We start from the raw sequence: 14,862 nt of genomic DNA, 5'->3' as shown, positions 1-14,862 counted from the left end.
ATGCCCCCTCCCTTCCCCCTTTGAAGTTTTTTGAGCTACACTACAAGCCTCCTTAGAATATTATCTCTGCAGCCCGAAATTGAACATTATAAAAGTTACCCCAGTCTCCATGCAAGAGAGAAGTTCAGGTATTTAGAATTCTACCCCTAAGTAGCAGAAGAGAAGCCACATTTTATTTTGATTCAACTCCTGTTTTAATACATTCATTGAATCAGTCAATGAGTCAGTGGTATTTATTGAGCCCCTTCAGGGTACAAAGTAGTGCTTTGGCTGAGTTATTGAGTTTGAAATATTAATCACATTATTAAACCAAAACCAAATCCCTAAGTAGTTGAAAGTACTGTTCAAATTGTCAAGGTATAGTTCCTTAGACTATATTTTGTAATGACGGGCTTTTATTTTATAAAATATGTTCCCACATGGACTGGAACAAAAGTCAGTTAAATAACTGAGGGTGTTATATTTTACCAAAATGAAACCTTGAAGTGGTCCTTGATCATTAGCTTTCTTCTTGTCTAACTATTGAAGGATTGTATGTAATCACTGCATCTTTTGGGTAATTTAAGATTTTAGACCTTATAACTGCTAGGACTAGGATAAAGAATAATAACCTCTCTTTCCCTCTTTGGCACTAGTTTAAATTGGGCAGGGAAAGAAAGGGTATTATTGCTGCCTCCTGAATCTCAACCCTATCCAAGATACTTTTAGTTCCTTATTCCTGCGAACTGAAAGTGTACCTTGACTTCATCAGCCTTGTAGTTTGTGAAGGAAACATATCTATGAGTTCTGTTTTCATTGTTTGTTTTTCCTTTTCTTTCCAGATTTCTCTGTTGACTTCTGCAGTAAACCACCTTAAAGCCAATGTTAAGTCAGCTGCAGATTTAATTAGCCTGCCTACCACTGTAGAAGGACTTCAGAAAGTAAGTGCTTTATATAAGTACTGAGGACTTCTAGCTTCAAAGTTTTCTTTGAAAGCCTGGCATCTAAAATCAGCTGCTCAGAGAGGCAATAATAGAATCTTATCATTGTGTTCTTCAGAGTTCAGAAAACTTTGTTTTGGTCTGTTTAATTAGACCTTTAATTTGCAACATGTTACTTTAATGATGGTTTATAGGGTTCACACATTTTTGTCTATTGCAGTCCTAGATTTACATTGCTGGGACTCGTATGTTAGCTTATGGTCTTGCTTTTCAACACTTGCCTTTTCAGTTTTTCATTCATGTAGTCTTTATGAAAGACTACATGAGTGTTACCCTAAATTTGTACATGAGTGTTACCATAAATCTCTGCTATTTTCCATGGTTTAAAAAGAATTGGTTTGGGCTGGGATTATAGCTCAGTTGGTAGAATGCTTGCTCGCATGCACAAAGCCATGGGTTCAATCCCAGCACCACAAAAAAAAAAAAAGAGTTGGTTTTTGTTTTTGTTTCCAGAGAGATGTATTTAGGAAATTAGATACACATCCAAAGGAGAATGAGGGCCATCTCCAGAGGAAAAGATAGCCAAGAGTTGGGTATTTTCCCTTAAAAAAAGATGTAAAGGAAAGTAAAATGTAAGAATTTAAGGAGCAAGTGTTGCTAAGGATGTGCAGCAAACACTCCTGCTGATAGTTTAAATTGGAAAAAAAATAACTTTGGGAAACAATTTGACATTTTATAAAGGTAAATGTACACATCCTCTGAGCAATTCACTTGTAGATATATGCATAGATTCTAGTTTAGAATTCTAGTTTAGAATTTCTCTTTACATGATCCATAGGATTCAGACCTAGAGAAGGAGGCAAGAACCACCCAGATGGATGATACTTAGGAATCCTTAGAACTGGATGGGGGTTGGAAGGGGAAAGAATGTACCTAACTGAACATAAGGAAATATCCCTGCATCAGGAAATGGAAGAAAGGATTCAGGAGTAAGAGAATCCCAAAGAGTGGGTATTAAGTCTAGGATCTTTGGCTTTTTTCAAAGTTCGTGTGTGGTAAGTTTGATTCAGTTATATGCCAGTTAAAGACTGGCATATAAAAATTTCAGTTGTTTCAATAACAGAAATTCCTGAGCCATGAATAAAACAAAACTTGCTATTTTATAGACACAACATCATATGTGCTCAGTTGTCAGTTTGCTGTTTGTCTGTTATGGTAATCTGTTTTACACATTTAAAAAAAAAAAAAAGGTAGAGACATCTTTTATGAAGCCAGATTCTTGCTGTTATTCCCAAGAGCCAAGTAGGGAAAAGGCCTCTGTAGGCATTAGTACAAAAGCAACTCTGGCAGTCTTTCATTAAAAAAGGAAACTGACTTATTTTTACATTCATTAATTCAACAAATATTTGTGCAGCTTCCTCCAGTGTGTACCAGGCTCTTTGCAGTTGGTGGCAATACTAGTTTCAGAGTTTGATTCCAGAGTTTACATGGTTGTGTCAGCTGCTTTCTTTAAAAAAAAAATCTCTAAACAAGAGCTTACTATCTTCCAGTATCCTACTGGGCTCATACATCCAGCCAGTGAGGATTCTCTAACAGTAGGTGTCTTTGAATGCCTGTAGCTTTTGTAACAACAGAGCTTACATAGCATTCCAACTTAGAGACTTCTACTCTTGTGTCTTTGCAAATCCTTATATTGGTAATGCTAGATACTGCTTTTATTACAAGTGGCTCACTTTTGAAGCAGTAAGTCATCTCAAAGACCTGACTTCAATGCGTCTCATGTATTTATTTTCTTTTAGTGTTGAAAATGTTATCTTTTTTTCCTCTTGGATTCTTGTATATCAGTATGATAAAACATTACCTTGATTAAAAATACTAATATGGGGAGGCTGGGGATATAGCTCAGTTGGTAGAGTCCTTGCTTTGTATGTGCAAGGCTCTGGGTTCAGTCCCCAGCACCAAAAAACAAAACAATCAATCAAAATACTAATATGACACTATAAATTGTCAGCATGTTTTTATAAAAGGCCAGAACCCACCAAATGGTGACATTCTTTAATGTTCCCTTAAGACAGGGTTTTTTAAAAAGATGGCTTCTGAATCCTGTCACTTAGGCTCCTTAGGCCTAATGAAAGCAAAATAAGTTACTCCATGTACTCAGCTCTACCCAATAGTTGCCGACAGGATTCTATATAAATGGAATTTTTCTTCATCTCTGCAATGCTGGGTTTTTCAGAACCAAAAATTGTTCCTACCCATTTTTGCTCAAAAGTCATCATTTGCCTCTGACCCAGTAGCAGTCCACAGTGTTGTACCTAGCCATCTGCCTGCCCACAGCAGGGCTTGACAAAAGCAGTTTGTAGATGAACCTTATCTCTTGGCCCCACATTTATAAACCAATATCTTTTCTTTAGAAAAGATTTTATTTTCCTCTAGGAAAAGTTCTTTAAACTGAGAAAATTTGTTAGTTTTATATATGTAGGAAATTATACATATTAGAATTCATAGTTTGAATATATTTGAAGTAATTAAAATGGTTAGTTGTTTAATGTAAATTAAAATCACAATATGCCATTGTATTTCCATTAGAATGGCTAAAATTGAAAGGACTGATTGTACCAGTTTCAGTGAGGATATGGAATAATGGGAATTCTCATACACTGCTAGTAAAACTGCAAAATGGCATAACCATTTTAGAAGATGGTTTGGCAGATTGTTATAGAAATTAAAGCATAGATTTGCCATATTAGCAGCGACTCGCTTCCTAGCTATTGTGTTGATGAGAAAGCATATGATGAAGGGAAATGAAAACATAAGTCCACATAAAGACTTATAGATGAATGTTTGTAGCAGCTTTATTTGTAATAGTCAAATAGAAAACAACCTAAATGTCCATCATCAGGTAAGTAGAGAAACTGTGATATGGCCATACAATATAATGTAGCATCCTGAGTAGCTACAACATGAATGAATCTCAATTATGCTGAGTGAAAGAAGCCCAGTTTAAAAGTTTGTACTCACTCACTGGTTCTACTTATATAAAATTCTAGAAAATGCAACTGATACAGAGTGACAGAAAGGGTATCAGTGGTTGCTTGGAGATAGGATGGGAGGAATTACGAAAGGCATGAAGAAACTTCTGGGAGTGATAAGTGTTTATTGTTTAATTGTGGTAAAAGTTTTACTGCTATATTTATGTCAAAATAATCAAAGCATTTTGAATATATATGGTTTCTTGCATGTCAGTTATATCTTAATAGAGCTATTAAAAAGGGAAAAAAAATGACATTCTTTCATGTTTCTGTTCAGAGTGTAGCTTCCATTGGCAATACTTTAAACAGTGTCCATCTAGCTATGGAGGCAATACAAAAAACTGTGGATGAACACAAGAAAACCGTGGAATTGCTTCAAAGTGATATGGTAAGGAGATCAGCAGATACTAAAAAAGGCAGCATGCTTCTCACCCTTTTTTGTAAAAGAGTCATGATGCCAACTTTCCACTCATCTGAACAGGCCCTCTACATAACTTTTTAAAAATATCTAATAAGCAATATGTGCTGACTGTTCTGCAGCCTGTGAAGTAAGCAGTTAATGAAAATAAAACTGAAAACTGAGTCTTTTGCAAACATGGTGCTGGAGGAGACAGTGAGAAAACACTGTTCCTGAGGATAGAATGGGTAGGGTGCAAAATAGAAAATAAGGAAAAGGATGTGGAAAATTGTCTCAATTTATTGCTATACAACAAACCACCTCAGTTATTATTTCTCATTATTCTGAGCATCAGGAATTTGGGCAGGGCTTTTAAACTCTCAAGCACTGAGAGGCCATCAGAGGATGAAAGGCCATCTTGGATGTTCCAGCTCCAGCCTGGTATCTAAATATGTGATCTCAGTCTATACCACATAGAGCAGGACCAGCCCTCCTACCTCAGCTGAGCACAGTCACAGAATCATGAGAATAATTGTTGTTTATTGTTATTTTAAGCCACAAAGTTTGGGGATGATTTGTTATGCAGCAACAAATAGCTAAGATGGAAGTAAACCCCTACAGTGCCCAGTAATTGTTTTCAACTGTCTCTGGGTCTCCTAATGCTGCTACATGTGTCTGCAATCATTCAGAGACCTAAATTAATCACTTAGGGGTAACAGCTCCAAAAAGGATTTGTGAGGGGTGTAAAAGGATGGCACAGCCCTTGCTGTCTTGCTGAAGAGATGAGTTATATGTGTGAAAGCAGGACTAGTCAAAGCACATACACTAATTTCTAGATCTGACCCACGTGCTCTCTACAAACTTCAGAGATCTGAGTTTTAAATTGGGTAGTTTGTACCAAGGGGACCAGAGCTCTATCAGAGAGCTCAGGAGGGAGGATTTTTCATTTTCTTCAAAAACAAAAATTCTTGTTATTTAGTGGGAACTAACCCAAAGGGAAAAGCATTGATCTAGGCATTGAGACAATTGACTTCTAGTTGGATCTGCCACTAAGGAACTCTGACCCATAATAATAGAGACCCCTTTCACTCACCAGTTCTTTTATCTTGAGCATGTTTTCAAGTAATTAATCATTTTCTGAAATACTTTTTCCTAATTAAAAAAATGTCTGCTTTGCTTTCTAGAACTATTGGTTTTCCTTCCTTTTCTCTTTAGTGTTGCTTTTTTTCTTTCTTATAAAACCAGGGTTGATAAATGCCTACATTGTCAGATTTCAAGGAAAACAGATAACTCTTACCAATTACATTCTGTTGTAAATAAGTCTGCCTCTTTTTAAACTTCCATGGCTGCCAATAGTAATCCTCCTGCTGATGTACTTTATACTAAGCCATATTATAGGCTGTGAAGGATTAATCTGTGCAGTTTTTCCCACTGATAGGAACAAATGTATATAAGGTTTAGACTGAGTTGGTCACAGGAATGTTCTGGTGATTATGTAGTTTCTCTGGGAGTATGGTGATGGGGGAGCAGAGAAATGGTTTGTAGGGAGTTCATTCCATTAGAGACTGAAAAGCAGACTAGGAGGATCTCAGTTTCTTGGGGCAATCTGGGTGCAACTGCTCCAGCCCATGCTTTGGGCTAGACATCCCCAAAAGTCCATGATGCCTTCAAAGCCTAGCACAAGACTAGTCACACTGTATATTCTTAAGGAATGCCTATAGATTAATCTGTGGGTGCACTCTGGGGGAGGCTAGAATGTTACAGGATCTTCCCAGATAGTTAAGTAGACCTAGTAACTGTTGCCTACACTAAGCTCCGTTTATGTTAACAGAATCGGCACTTCTCAAATTGGACCAATGGAAGCAACAAAATCATTCCAGCACCCTCAGCTACATCAGAACTTGATAATAAAACCCACAGTGAGAATTTGAAACAGGTACTTTTGATCTGTGGCCCACAACGGGGTGTGATGGAAGCCTGAGGAGTTTGGGCCTAGCTCCATGGTGCCTCGGCAGGCACATCAAACCTCTGTCTACTTGCTGGAGAGCAGAGAGGGATGCATGTTGAAATCTTGGGATCCAGAATCCTGCCCTGTCTTTTCTTTGGCACTCTGCTTTTTCCCCTACATGTCAATCAATGGAGTAAATTCCTTTTCACATCTTGAAAGACATAGAATAACCAGATTATCCTGAAACTATGAAAAATAGCAATCTAGGCAAGTCAAAGATGGATGGATAGCAGATTAATCCAGAGTGATGGCTATTTTAAACCACAGTAAATTCTAAGAATGTTAGGAAGCATATCCCTGAAAATCAGGATTTTCTAAAGTCTAAAGACGAAAGGCAAGAGAGGAGAAAAAAGAATATTGAGTTCGGAATCACATTAAAGAGAATAAAGGAAATCTTCACTAAGAAGAATTTCTGTCCTGAGTTTAATGCCCTTTAAAACCTATAGTCATCATTCCTTTTTAAGTAGCAATCAGTTCTAGAGGATGTCAATAAAAATAATTGAATCTTGTACTAAATAATGCACTACTTGTTATGGTTTTGTTACAAGCCAATTCAGTAATTGGTATTGTTCCTAAGGTAGTTTTGTACTGACAAATTAGGTTAATGGAACTTTAAGTTAATAACCCAGCAGGTTTTCCTGCCAGCAGGTGAGGTAAACATTGGGAAATTAATTCTCAAATGCTCTGCTTTCTAGGACCAGAGAGTGAATCATGTAGGTAGTCCTCTTTTCCTTCCCCTCCTGTCAAACTGAGGTCAAACAATTCCAGAGGGCGAAAACTAGGAACAATTTAGTGTGGAAGAGACAAAGCAGAGACAGACAATTGATGGTCACAACCAGGAAAAGGAGTTTACTTCAGTAACTTGACATAATAATGGTTATTTGGTGTTGCTCCTCTGCTTTGCCTAATATTCATCTTTAGCTGGATTCTGCAACTTGCTTTATTTCCACTCCAGGATATCCTGTATCTTCATAACTCTTTAGAGGCGGTAAACAGTACCCTAGTAGCATACCAGAGACAGAATGATCTTAAACTCGAGGGGATGAATGAGACACTCAGTAATCTCATTCAGAGAACCAACCTGATAGAAAGCAATGTGGTTTTTGCTCTGAGTGAAGTAGAAAACACAACAAACCTGACCTCCAGCGTGGTAAGCCTTTTCAGATCTTTTGTGACGGGTTTTGTGTTGCACTGTTTTATTTGTACCTAGATGGTGTTCCATCATCTTTGAGGACAGTCTTCTGGCATATTTGAAAGGCTGCACATTTGTAATGTGCTTAGTCCATGTCTGTGTTAGTATTTACACTAGGTCTATGATGTGAATGGCACAGCAGTGCTAGACCAGATTTGGAAAGAGAGATGTGGCAGAATCAGGTTGTTTGTCAAGGCCTCACCACAAGTTGTTGGCAGAGATGACAAGTTATTGTTACCAGTGCCCCAACTGGTAGAGAAGTTCTGTCACATACTTCCAAAGGCAATCTTGTTGATCTTTTTTATAAGTCATTAAAGCAGGAACAGAGACAATGACAGTTATGAAAAATCTTCTACTATTTCTTTTTTTAGAGGGGATGGGTGTTACTGGGGAGTGAATCTAGGGGTGCTCAACCACTGAGCCAACATCCCCAACCCTTTTTTGTGTTTTATTTAGAGACAGGGTCTCCCTGAGTTACTTAGGGTCTCAGCCTCCTGAGCCACTGGGATTCCTCCAGGTGTGCACCACCACACCTGGCTAGTTCTTTAAGCCTGAATTTGACTTTCGGAATTATCTTACTTCTCTCTGCATATAATGTCAGGAAATCTATTTAAAATAGATTAGGTCAGATCAACTCAACTTAGGAGATGACCAAGTCCAGTACCTCATTTTATATGTCAGGAAACCAAGTAACCTACTAAATCACTGATGCCCCCTTACTCTGCAGTTTTCATTTCTCAATGAATAGAATGTGATTTGTTTTGTTTTAATTACCTTTTACATACATTGTGTGGGTTCCCTGTAGATTATTTTCTTAACAGCTATAGGCCCTACCCTTAAAAGATTTCATACATACTTTTGTAAAGATATGAAACCAAATACAGGAAACTGTACTATAAATTCAAGTAACCACCAAAGCTGAAAGCAAGCCAACACAAATTCAAACCCTGGCAGATGGCAAGGAGTGTTTGAACTGGCTCTGCCACAGTGGAGCCTTGGCAAGTTGCCTGGATATGGCTTTGAGGGGTAGAATAGGATGACCTGTCCTCCTCCTCCCCTTCCTGCTTTACAGGGGTGTGTAATTTACTACAAAGCTGTGAAGATTAAAGGAGCCCTATTCTTTTAAAGCCCTTTTGAACTCAGCTAATCTAAGTAGGAGCTGAGAACCTTGAATGATTTGATGAATGTTATACCTTGAAGGTTTCAAGGCTTCTTGTGAAAACTTAACACCCTCAAACTTCCTGTACTGTCTCTGCTTTCCCATTTCATTTTTCTCTAACATAAAAAACTGGTAATAGTATCCATCTGTCTTACTACTTTTTCTAATGGCATCCTACCCAGCCTAGATCTGGATAAAAATTCTGTCACCTTTTATAACTTCATAGTTTGTGATTGAAACATCCAGAAGCACCAGTTTCCACTTGGTCTCTCTGTAACCTTCCTCCCTCACTCTTCCCATTCTACCACTCCTCTGCCATTTCTCTTGAAAGTGTTTAGACTCTTTAAGTGAGTTTGACCATTTTTTTAAAAAAATACTAGATGTCATTCAAATTTTTTAATGTTTATTTTTATTTAATCTTTCCTCTTATTCTTTTTGCCCTCTAAGATGAGTGATAGAGCTGCCATTCTGAAAAGAGAGTCTTTGGATCAAGGGGCCAACAGAACTGATATCATAAAAACCCAAAACATAAAGGTAAATAAGAGGAAGTTTAACCTAAAGTAAAAATAAATGCATCAGCATCTCTCTGCTTGTGACATGCTACTTTCTTCTCAAAAAGAGCACTTTGGTCTCACATGCTAAAACCTCAAGACAAAGCAATTAGTAAATTAGTATATTAGTGAATAAATGAATATCAGATATGTATCTTGTGCCAAGCTGGGAGGGCCATGGTGAGCAGGATAGACATGTGATCCTTATTCTGGTGAAGCTCAAAGTCCATCAGTCAAAAAATCTGACACAGAAGTACATAGATAACTAATCATAAGTCTAATGAATGCTATAAAGGAAATATATAGGGTATGTTGAGGGGGATCAGGAAGGCTTCCCTAGGGAAATGACTTAAAACAGTTGCTTACTTATGATGGAGGGCAAAGGTATAGATCATCTAAAAATGGTGTCCAGCCTCAAAATCATTTCCTGCGTTTTGGTTGCAGTCTTAATACAGACATTAATTCACTTAAGTGTCAGTCAGTTCCCTTCACCTATACCTTTCTCTTTTTTGTTCTACCCAAACATATTGTAACTATTAGGGTAGCAATAGAAGAGAGAAAAATACATATTGAATAAAAGAAATGTGAGATGAATTGATGTTCTAATACCTATGAGATCAGACCTTTCTATAGTAGCATAAGCAGTTAGAAACTAGCCTTATAGAAGGCAGACTTTTCTCTTTATAATTAAATTTATTTTTATGTGCCAATCTGGATCTTCCTAGGAATAAAACAAAGTGTAGGGTGAAAACTTTTTAAAAGATTTAAACAAATAAGACTTTGAATTAAAACTATTACAGCTCCTTTATGTTTCTGACAGTTGTTGCCATCCATTGTCCATCACCATAGGGGAACAGAGGGAAGTATAGAAGAATACTTGTGGTTTGTTTGTGTTCAGCTGTTTTTGCTATTTTTTCTAATTTGGTTTTGGGGGGTTTTTTAGGGTGGTGCCAGCATAAAGCTCTACCTCAAGAGGTCTGGTCACAAGGCAATGTGAGATATTTAGGACAGTTATTTCCTTCGTGTGATATAGCTCCTAAAAAAAATACCCTCCTCATTTAGGAAATGGGTGTCATACAGGTACCTGAGCAAGGGTACATTTTCTTTCTTGCTGATCATGCATGCCTTCTCCCATCAGCCAAATGTTCACAGCAAATCAGATCATCTGGAGCATAATGTTGCCTTAATGGTCTAGCCTCAAATCCAGCTAGACACATATCAACACTGAACAACAAAGATATCCCTGGTATTTGTTCATTCATTCCTTCAATGCCTTTAGAGGGAACTTTCTCAGGGTCAGGTAAATAGTGGAGACTCAGGTGAGATCTTACTTCTACCTTAAACCTTCTTTGATCTTTGTTTTGAGCAGAAGGAAGAGAGTCCAAATTCTCAGGTATCCAAGCTGCGAGAGAAACTGCAGCTGATCAGTGCTCTCACAAACAAACCTGAGAGCAACAGGCCTCCAGAGATTGCAGATGAAGGTGAGCACTGGGCTGGCTTGTGAATATTTCACGCAGGCTTGGGCAGCTTGCTCCCACACAGGGAGTGGGAAAGGTGTTTCAGCAGTACTGATCGAACCGAGTGAGTGATGCCTGAGCGCACCGAGATGAAGCTGATGCACTTTGCTTTCATTTAGAAAAAGCCCATTTTGTACATGATTTGTACTCTGGTCTATTAAGGGAAGAATGGGTAATGTTTAGCTGGAAATAGACTTCTCCATGCTGTCTGCATCCAATTATAGGCAAAAATGTTACTGTCATAACATATTAAACCAGCCCTAAATGTTGTTTATGGAATTCTTCATTTCTGTATAAAATTTACTTAAAAATAAATTTTAGTCTTTCTGTAAATCATTAATATATAATGGTAGGATTATTGGTTTAGAAGGGTGCTTGACTTTGGGTAGGGACATAACTAATTAATATTAGTAGATGCATTTACCTCCATTATGGACATAACAAAGGCACTAGACTGTGTTGGCTTTGACCCCTCCTCCAACAATTATTATTCAGTTTGAAAAAGCAATATAGCCTCCCTTGAATTCTTTTGGTTGGGAAACAAACTACAATGGGAAGCCTTGTCCTAACATTTGGTGCTATATAATCTTATGGTGACCCTCTTTTAGCACCAACTTACCTTGTAGCATGTATTCCCAGACCAGGCTTATGCACATCTCCCAGGATGTTAAAGATCTTTAATATCCAGATTCTATGCTATTGTCACTTGGCTGCTTAAACTCTTACCATCTACATATGTATAATGCTAACTTGTACTATGGTTGGAGTATCTCTTATCCAATGTTTGAGACTGGAATTATTTCAGATTTTCAGATTTTGTAAAATATATATATATATATTATATAATGGGATATATATTTGGGGGTATGGGTAGACAAGTCTCAACATGAAATTTATGTTTCATATACATAGTCAGATAGTTGTTGGGGGGGGACTTTTTTTTTCCTATTGTTTTGTTTTTTGCAGTTCTGGGGCTTGAACTGAGGACCTCACACATGCTAGGCAGGCACTGTGCACTGAGTTACATCCCCAGCCCCTGATAGTAATCTTATTCGGTATTTTTATGCTCCTTTTTTGGGGGGTTGGGGGGACTAGGGATTGAACCCAAGGGCACTTAACTACTGAGCCACATCCCCAGCCCTTTTATATTTTATTTAGAGATAGAGTCTCACTAAGTTGCTTAGGGCCTCGCTAAATTATGGAGGCTCAAGATCCTCCTGCTTCAGCCTCCTGAACCACTGGAATTACAGGCATGTGCCATGGTGCCCAGCCCACCTTCATTTTGACTGTGACCCATTACAGGATGTCACATGTGGAATTTTCCACTGGTGTCATGTTGGCACTCAAAAAGTTTCAGATTTTGGAGCATTTCAAACTTTTTAATTAGGAATTTTTAACCTGTATCCCATATTCCAGCAGGACTTCTACTTGAAAACTTAATGTAATGTAATCTTGATTCACCTTCACTTGTCTATATACATCTCAATCCAAGTCTTTAACTTCACATATCACTGTGCTTCTTAATTCTCAACTATTTCTCTTAAATTAAGTACATATCAATTGCTCTAAAAGGTGACCTTTAATACTAGTTTAATTGGGTGTTAATTTGATTATACTAAAGCGTACATGTTTGTTACAGAACAAGTACAGAGTTTCACATCAAAGCCATCCACATTGCCAAAATTCTCACAATTTCTTGGAGACCAAATTGAGAAAACTGCCCAACTAAGGCCTGTCTCCTTACCAGGAATTTCTAGCATTGAAGGTAAATTTTTATACTTTGGTATAATTGTGGGAGTGTTTAAAGTAATAACTTTTTAATGATTTTTTAGCTTATGAAAAAAATACATCTAATATTTATTGAGTACTTCCTGTGAACACTTGATATATATCATCTCATATAATCCTGATATCTCTCCTATGAACATAAGTATTCAAGCATTATGCCTGTTTTACTGATAGGGAAACTGTCTTAACTCTGAACAGCAAATAATTGGTTAAGGCAGAATTCAAGCTGAGACTGTATGACACCAAAGCTTGTATTCTTAACCAGTATACCATCGGGTTTCCCCATTAATGTTTCATATGAGCTTCATTCATTCACTAAGTGCCTCATTAGACCACATACTTAGCAGTGAGGATACAGTATAAGATGCAGTCTCACTTTCTTTTCTCAAAGATATTATAGTATAGTGTAGAGGGCAGAAAAGCAAATACAATAATGTGTAAATAGTAAAATAAAGTAAAAATTGACCCAGTTTTTCAGGGCCCTCCAAAAATGAGGGGACTTTTTCTGAATATTAGTAAAATAAACAATAGAAGTATGATTCACATAAAATATATTTGCATTATTTCCAATAGTGTGTTCTACTCATTGTGATGTTAAGACCTTTTTGCATTTGCTAATTCCCTGGAAAATCACTCATTCCTTCCACTTCCCTTTCTCTTGCTCTTTACTTTAGCTTAGCTGCAATTCCACTGGGAAATATTAACTCCTAGGACTGGAGTAACCTCCTCCTATATGCTGCTATTTGAATTTGCCCATGTTTAGCACGTCACTCTTGTGATTTCCTGAGGTCATATAAAATGTAATTTACATGGACAATGTCCATGTCTTATTCACTGTCTTATTCATTCCCTAATCTCTAGCACAATTCCTGGTACACACAAATATGTTAAACAAATTAATGTGATACCTACACACTGCAATTAATACTTAAAGCATAGATAACTTACAGATTTAAATCTCCATTTAAATGTTATCATTTTGTTTTTTCCAATCCTATCCCTGATTTTTGTCCTATTTTGGTGTGGGGGATGGAGAGTGTGACATTGAAGGGCAACATAAGTTGTATCCCCACTCTCTTATATCAAGAATTGATGAGTATGAATCAGGGAAAGACTGGCTGTTCAATCAGATTAAGGAATACCAGTCTGAACATTTATACTTCAATCTTTAACATAGGCCTGAGACACTTTTGAAATGACCCAAAGCAGCAATCATTTTTATTTGAGTTCTGCTACAAAATACATAGCATGTTATATAAACTCATGGTACCCAAAAAAAAAAAAAATTGTTTTTTCTTGTAGCCACTTGGTGGCAGGCATGAAGAAGAAGTGTTCCACTTGATTTTCTGGTTTTCAGAGAGCTTTTGTGGTTTTACTAGCTGCATTACTGGTCCTATGACAGGAGAGTAGGGTCCTGTTTAGAAGTTGTTTACAAGAACTCATTTTTGGACTGGATTTGCACTGCAGTGGTTTTCCCTCCCTTTGGGACATTTTCATTCTTTCCAGGTACCAAACAGCAAAAGGCTCGTTGAATGTAAGTATAGTCTTAAATAAATGAAGAAAAAAAAAGAATTTAGGAAGATTTTTAAAGAAATATAAGCCATATTGACCTTTTTTAATGTTAGAAATTAAATCTTCTATTTGACTGTGAGGACAAAATGAAGTCCTTTTAAGTGTTAGACTATTGATAGAAATTCTCCAATCCTATTTACTGAAATAGTGTCTTGAGAATTGAATTAAAAAAATACAGATCATCTGGTGGCATTGCTCTGTTTTTTAGCTACCAGAAAGAAAATTGGGAGTGCGGGGGGCAGTGGAGAAAGACAATGCTTTGAAAAGACACAGTCTTTTGGGATATGGCTGTAGCTCAGTGGCAGTGCCTAGAATGTGTGAGGCACTGGGTTTAATCCTTAGCACCACATAAAAAATGAAATAAATAAAGGCATGCTGTCCATTTACAACTACAGAAAAAACTTTTTTAAGGAAAGATAGTCTTTGAAGACTATATAGAGAGAGACAGAGGATGGGGGGGAGTGTGCGTGTGTGTGTGTGTGTGTGTGTGTGTGTGTGTGTGTGTCTCTTCTGGGGTTTTTTGTTGATTATGTTTGAATTGTTTCCACATTGGAACTATTGGGAATAATACTATTATGAATATTAGTGTGCAGGGTCTTGTAGATGTTTTTTCATCCCCCTTGTGTATACGCCTAACAATGGAATTGCTGGTCATTGCTAACTTTTTGAAGAACTGCCAAACTATTTTCCAAAGTATCTGCACATTTTATATTTTCATCAGCAATA

At 37.2% G+C, this 14,862-nt stretch overlaps 1 protein-coding gene across 3 annotated transcripts in view; it reads left to right on the top strand.

The window, feature by feature from the left end:
- Nucleotides 1-14,862, top strand: part of Efcab14 (EF-hand calcium binding domain 14) — a 36,026-nt gene that overhangs the window by 18,389 nt on the left and 2,775 nt on the right. The window contains exons 4-10 of one of the 3 annotated variants that reach the window (XM_005317997.5): nucleotides 822-920; nucleotides 4,230-4,340; nucleotides 6,181-6,285; nucleotides 7,313-7,507; nucleotides 9,156-9,242; nucleotides 10,629-10,740; nucleotides 12,416-12,541. In XM_005317997.5, the coding sequence (XP_005318054.2) occupies nucleotides 822-920; nucleotides 4,230-4,340; nucleotides 6,181-6,285; nucleotides 7,313-7,507; nucleotides 9,156-9,242; nucleotides 10,629-10,740; nucleotides 12,416-12,541 (835 nt within the window). The remainder of the gene's footprint in view (nucleotides 1-821; nucleotides 921-4,229; nucleotides 4,341-6,180; nucleotides 6,286-7,312; nucleotides 7,508-9,155; nucleotides 9,243-10,628; nucleotides 10,741-12,415; nucleotides 12,542-14,862) is intronic. The other 2 variants (XM_040288616.2, XM_013364543.4) reach the window with 2 other exon arrangements.

This window comes from Ictidomys tridecemlineatus, chromosome 11, assembly GCF_052094955.1.
Source record: "Ictidomys tridecemlineatus isolate mIctTri1 chromosome 11, mIctTri1.hap1, whole genome shotgun sequence".
Lineage (NCBI taxonomy): Eukaryota > Metazoa > Chordata > Mammalia > Rodentia > Sciuridae > Ictidomys > Ictidomys tridecemlineatus.
This window is presented reverse-complemented; position numbering and strand designations above follow the sequence as displayed.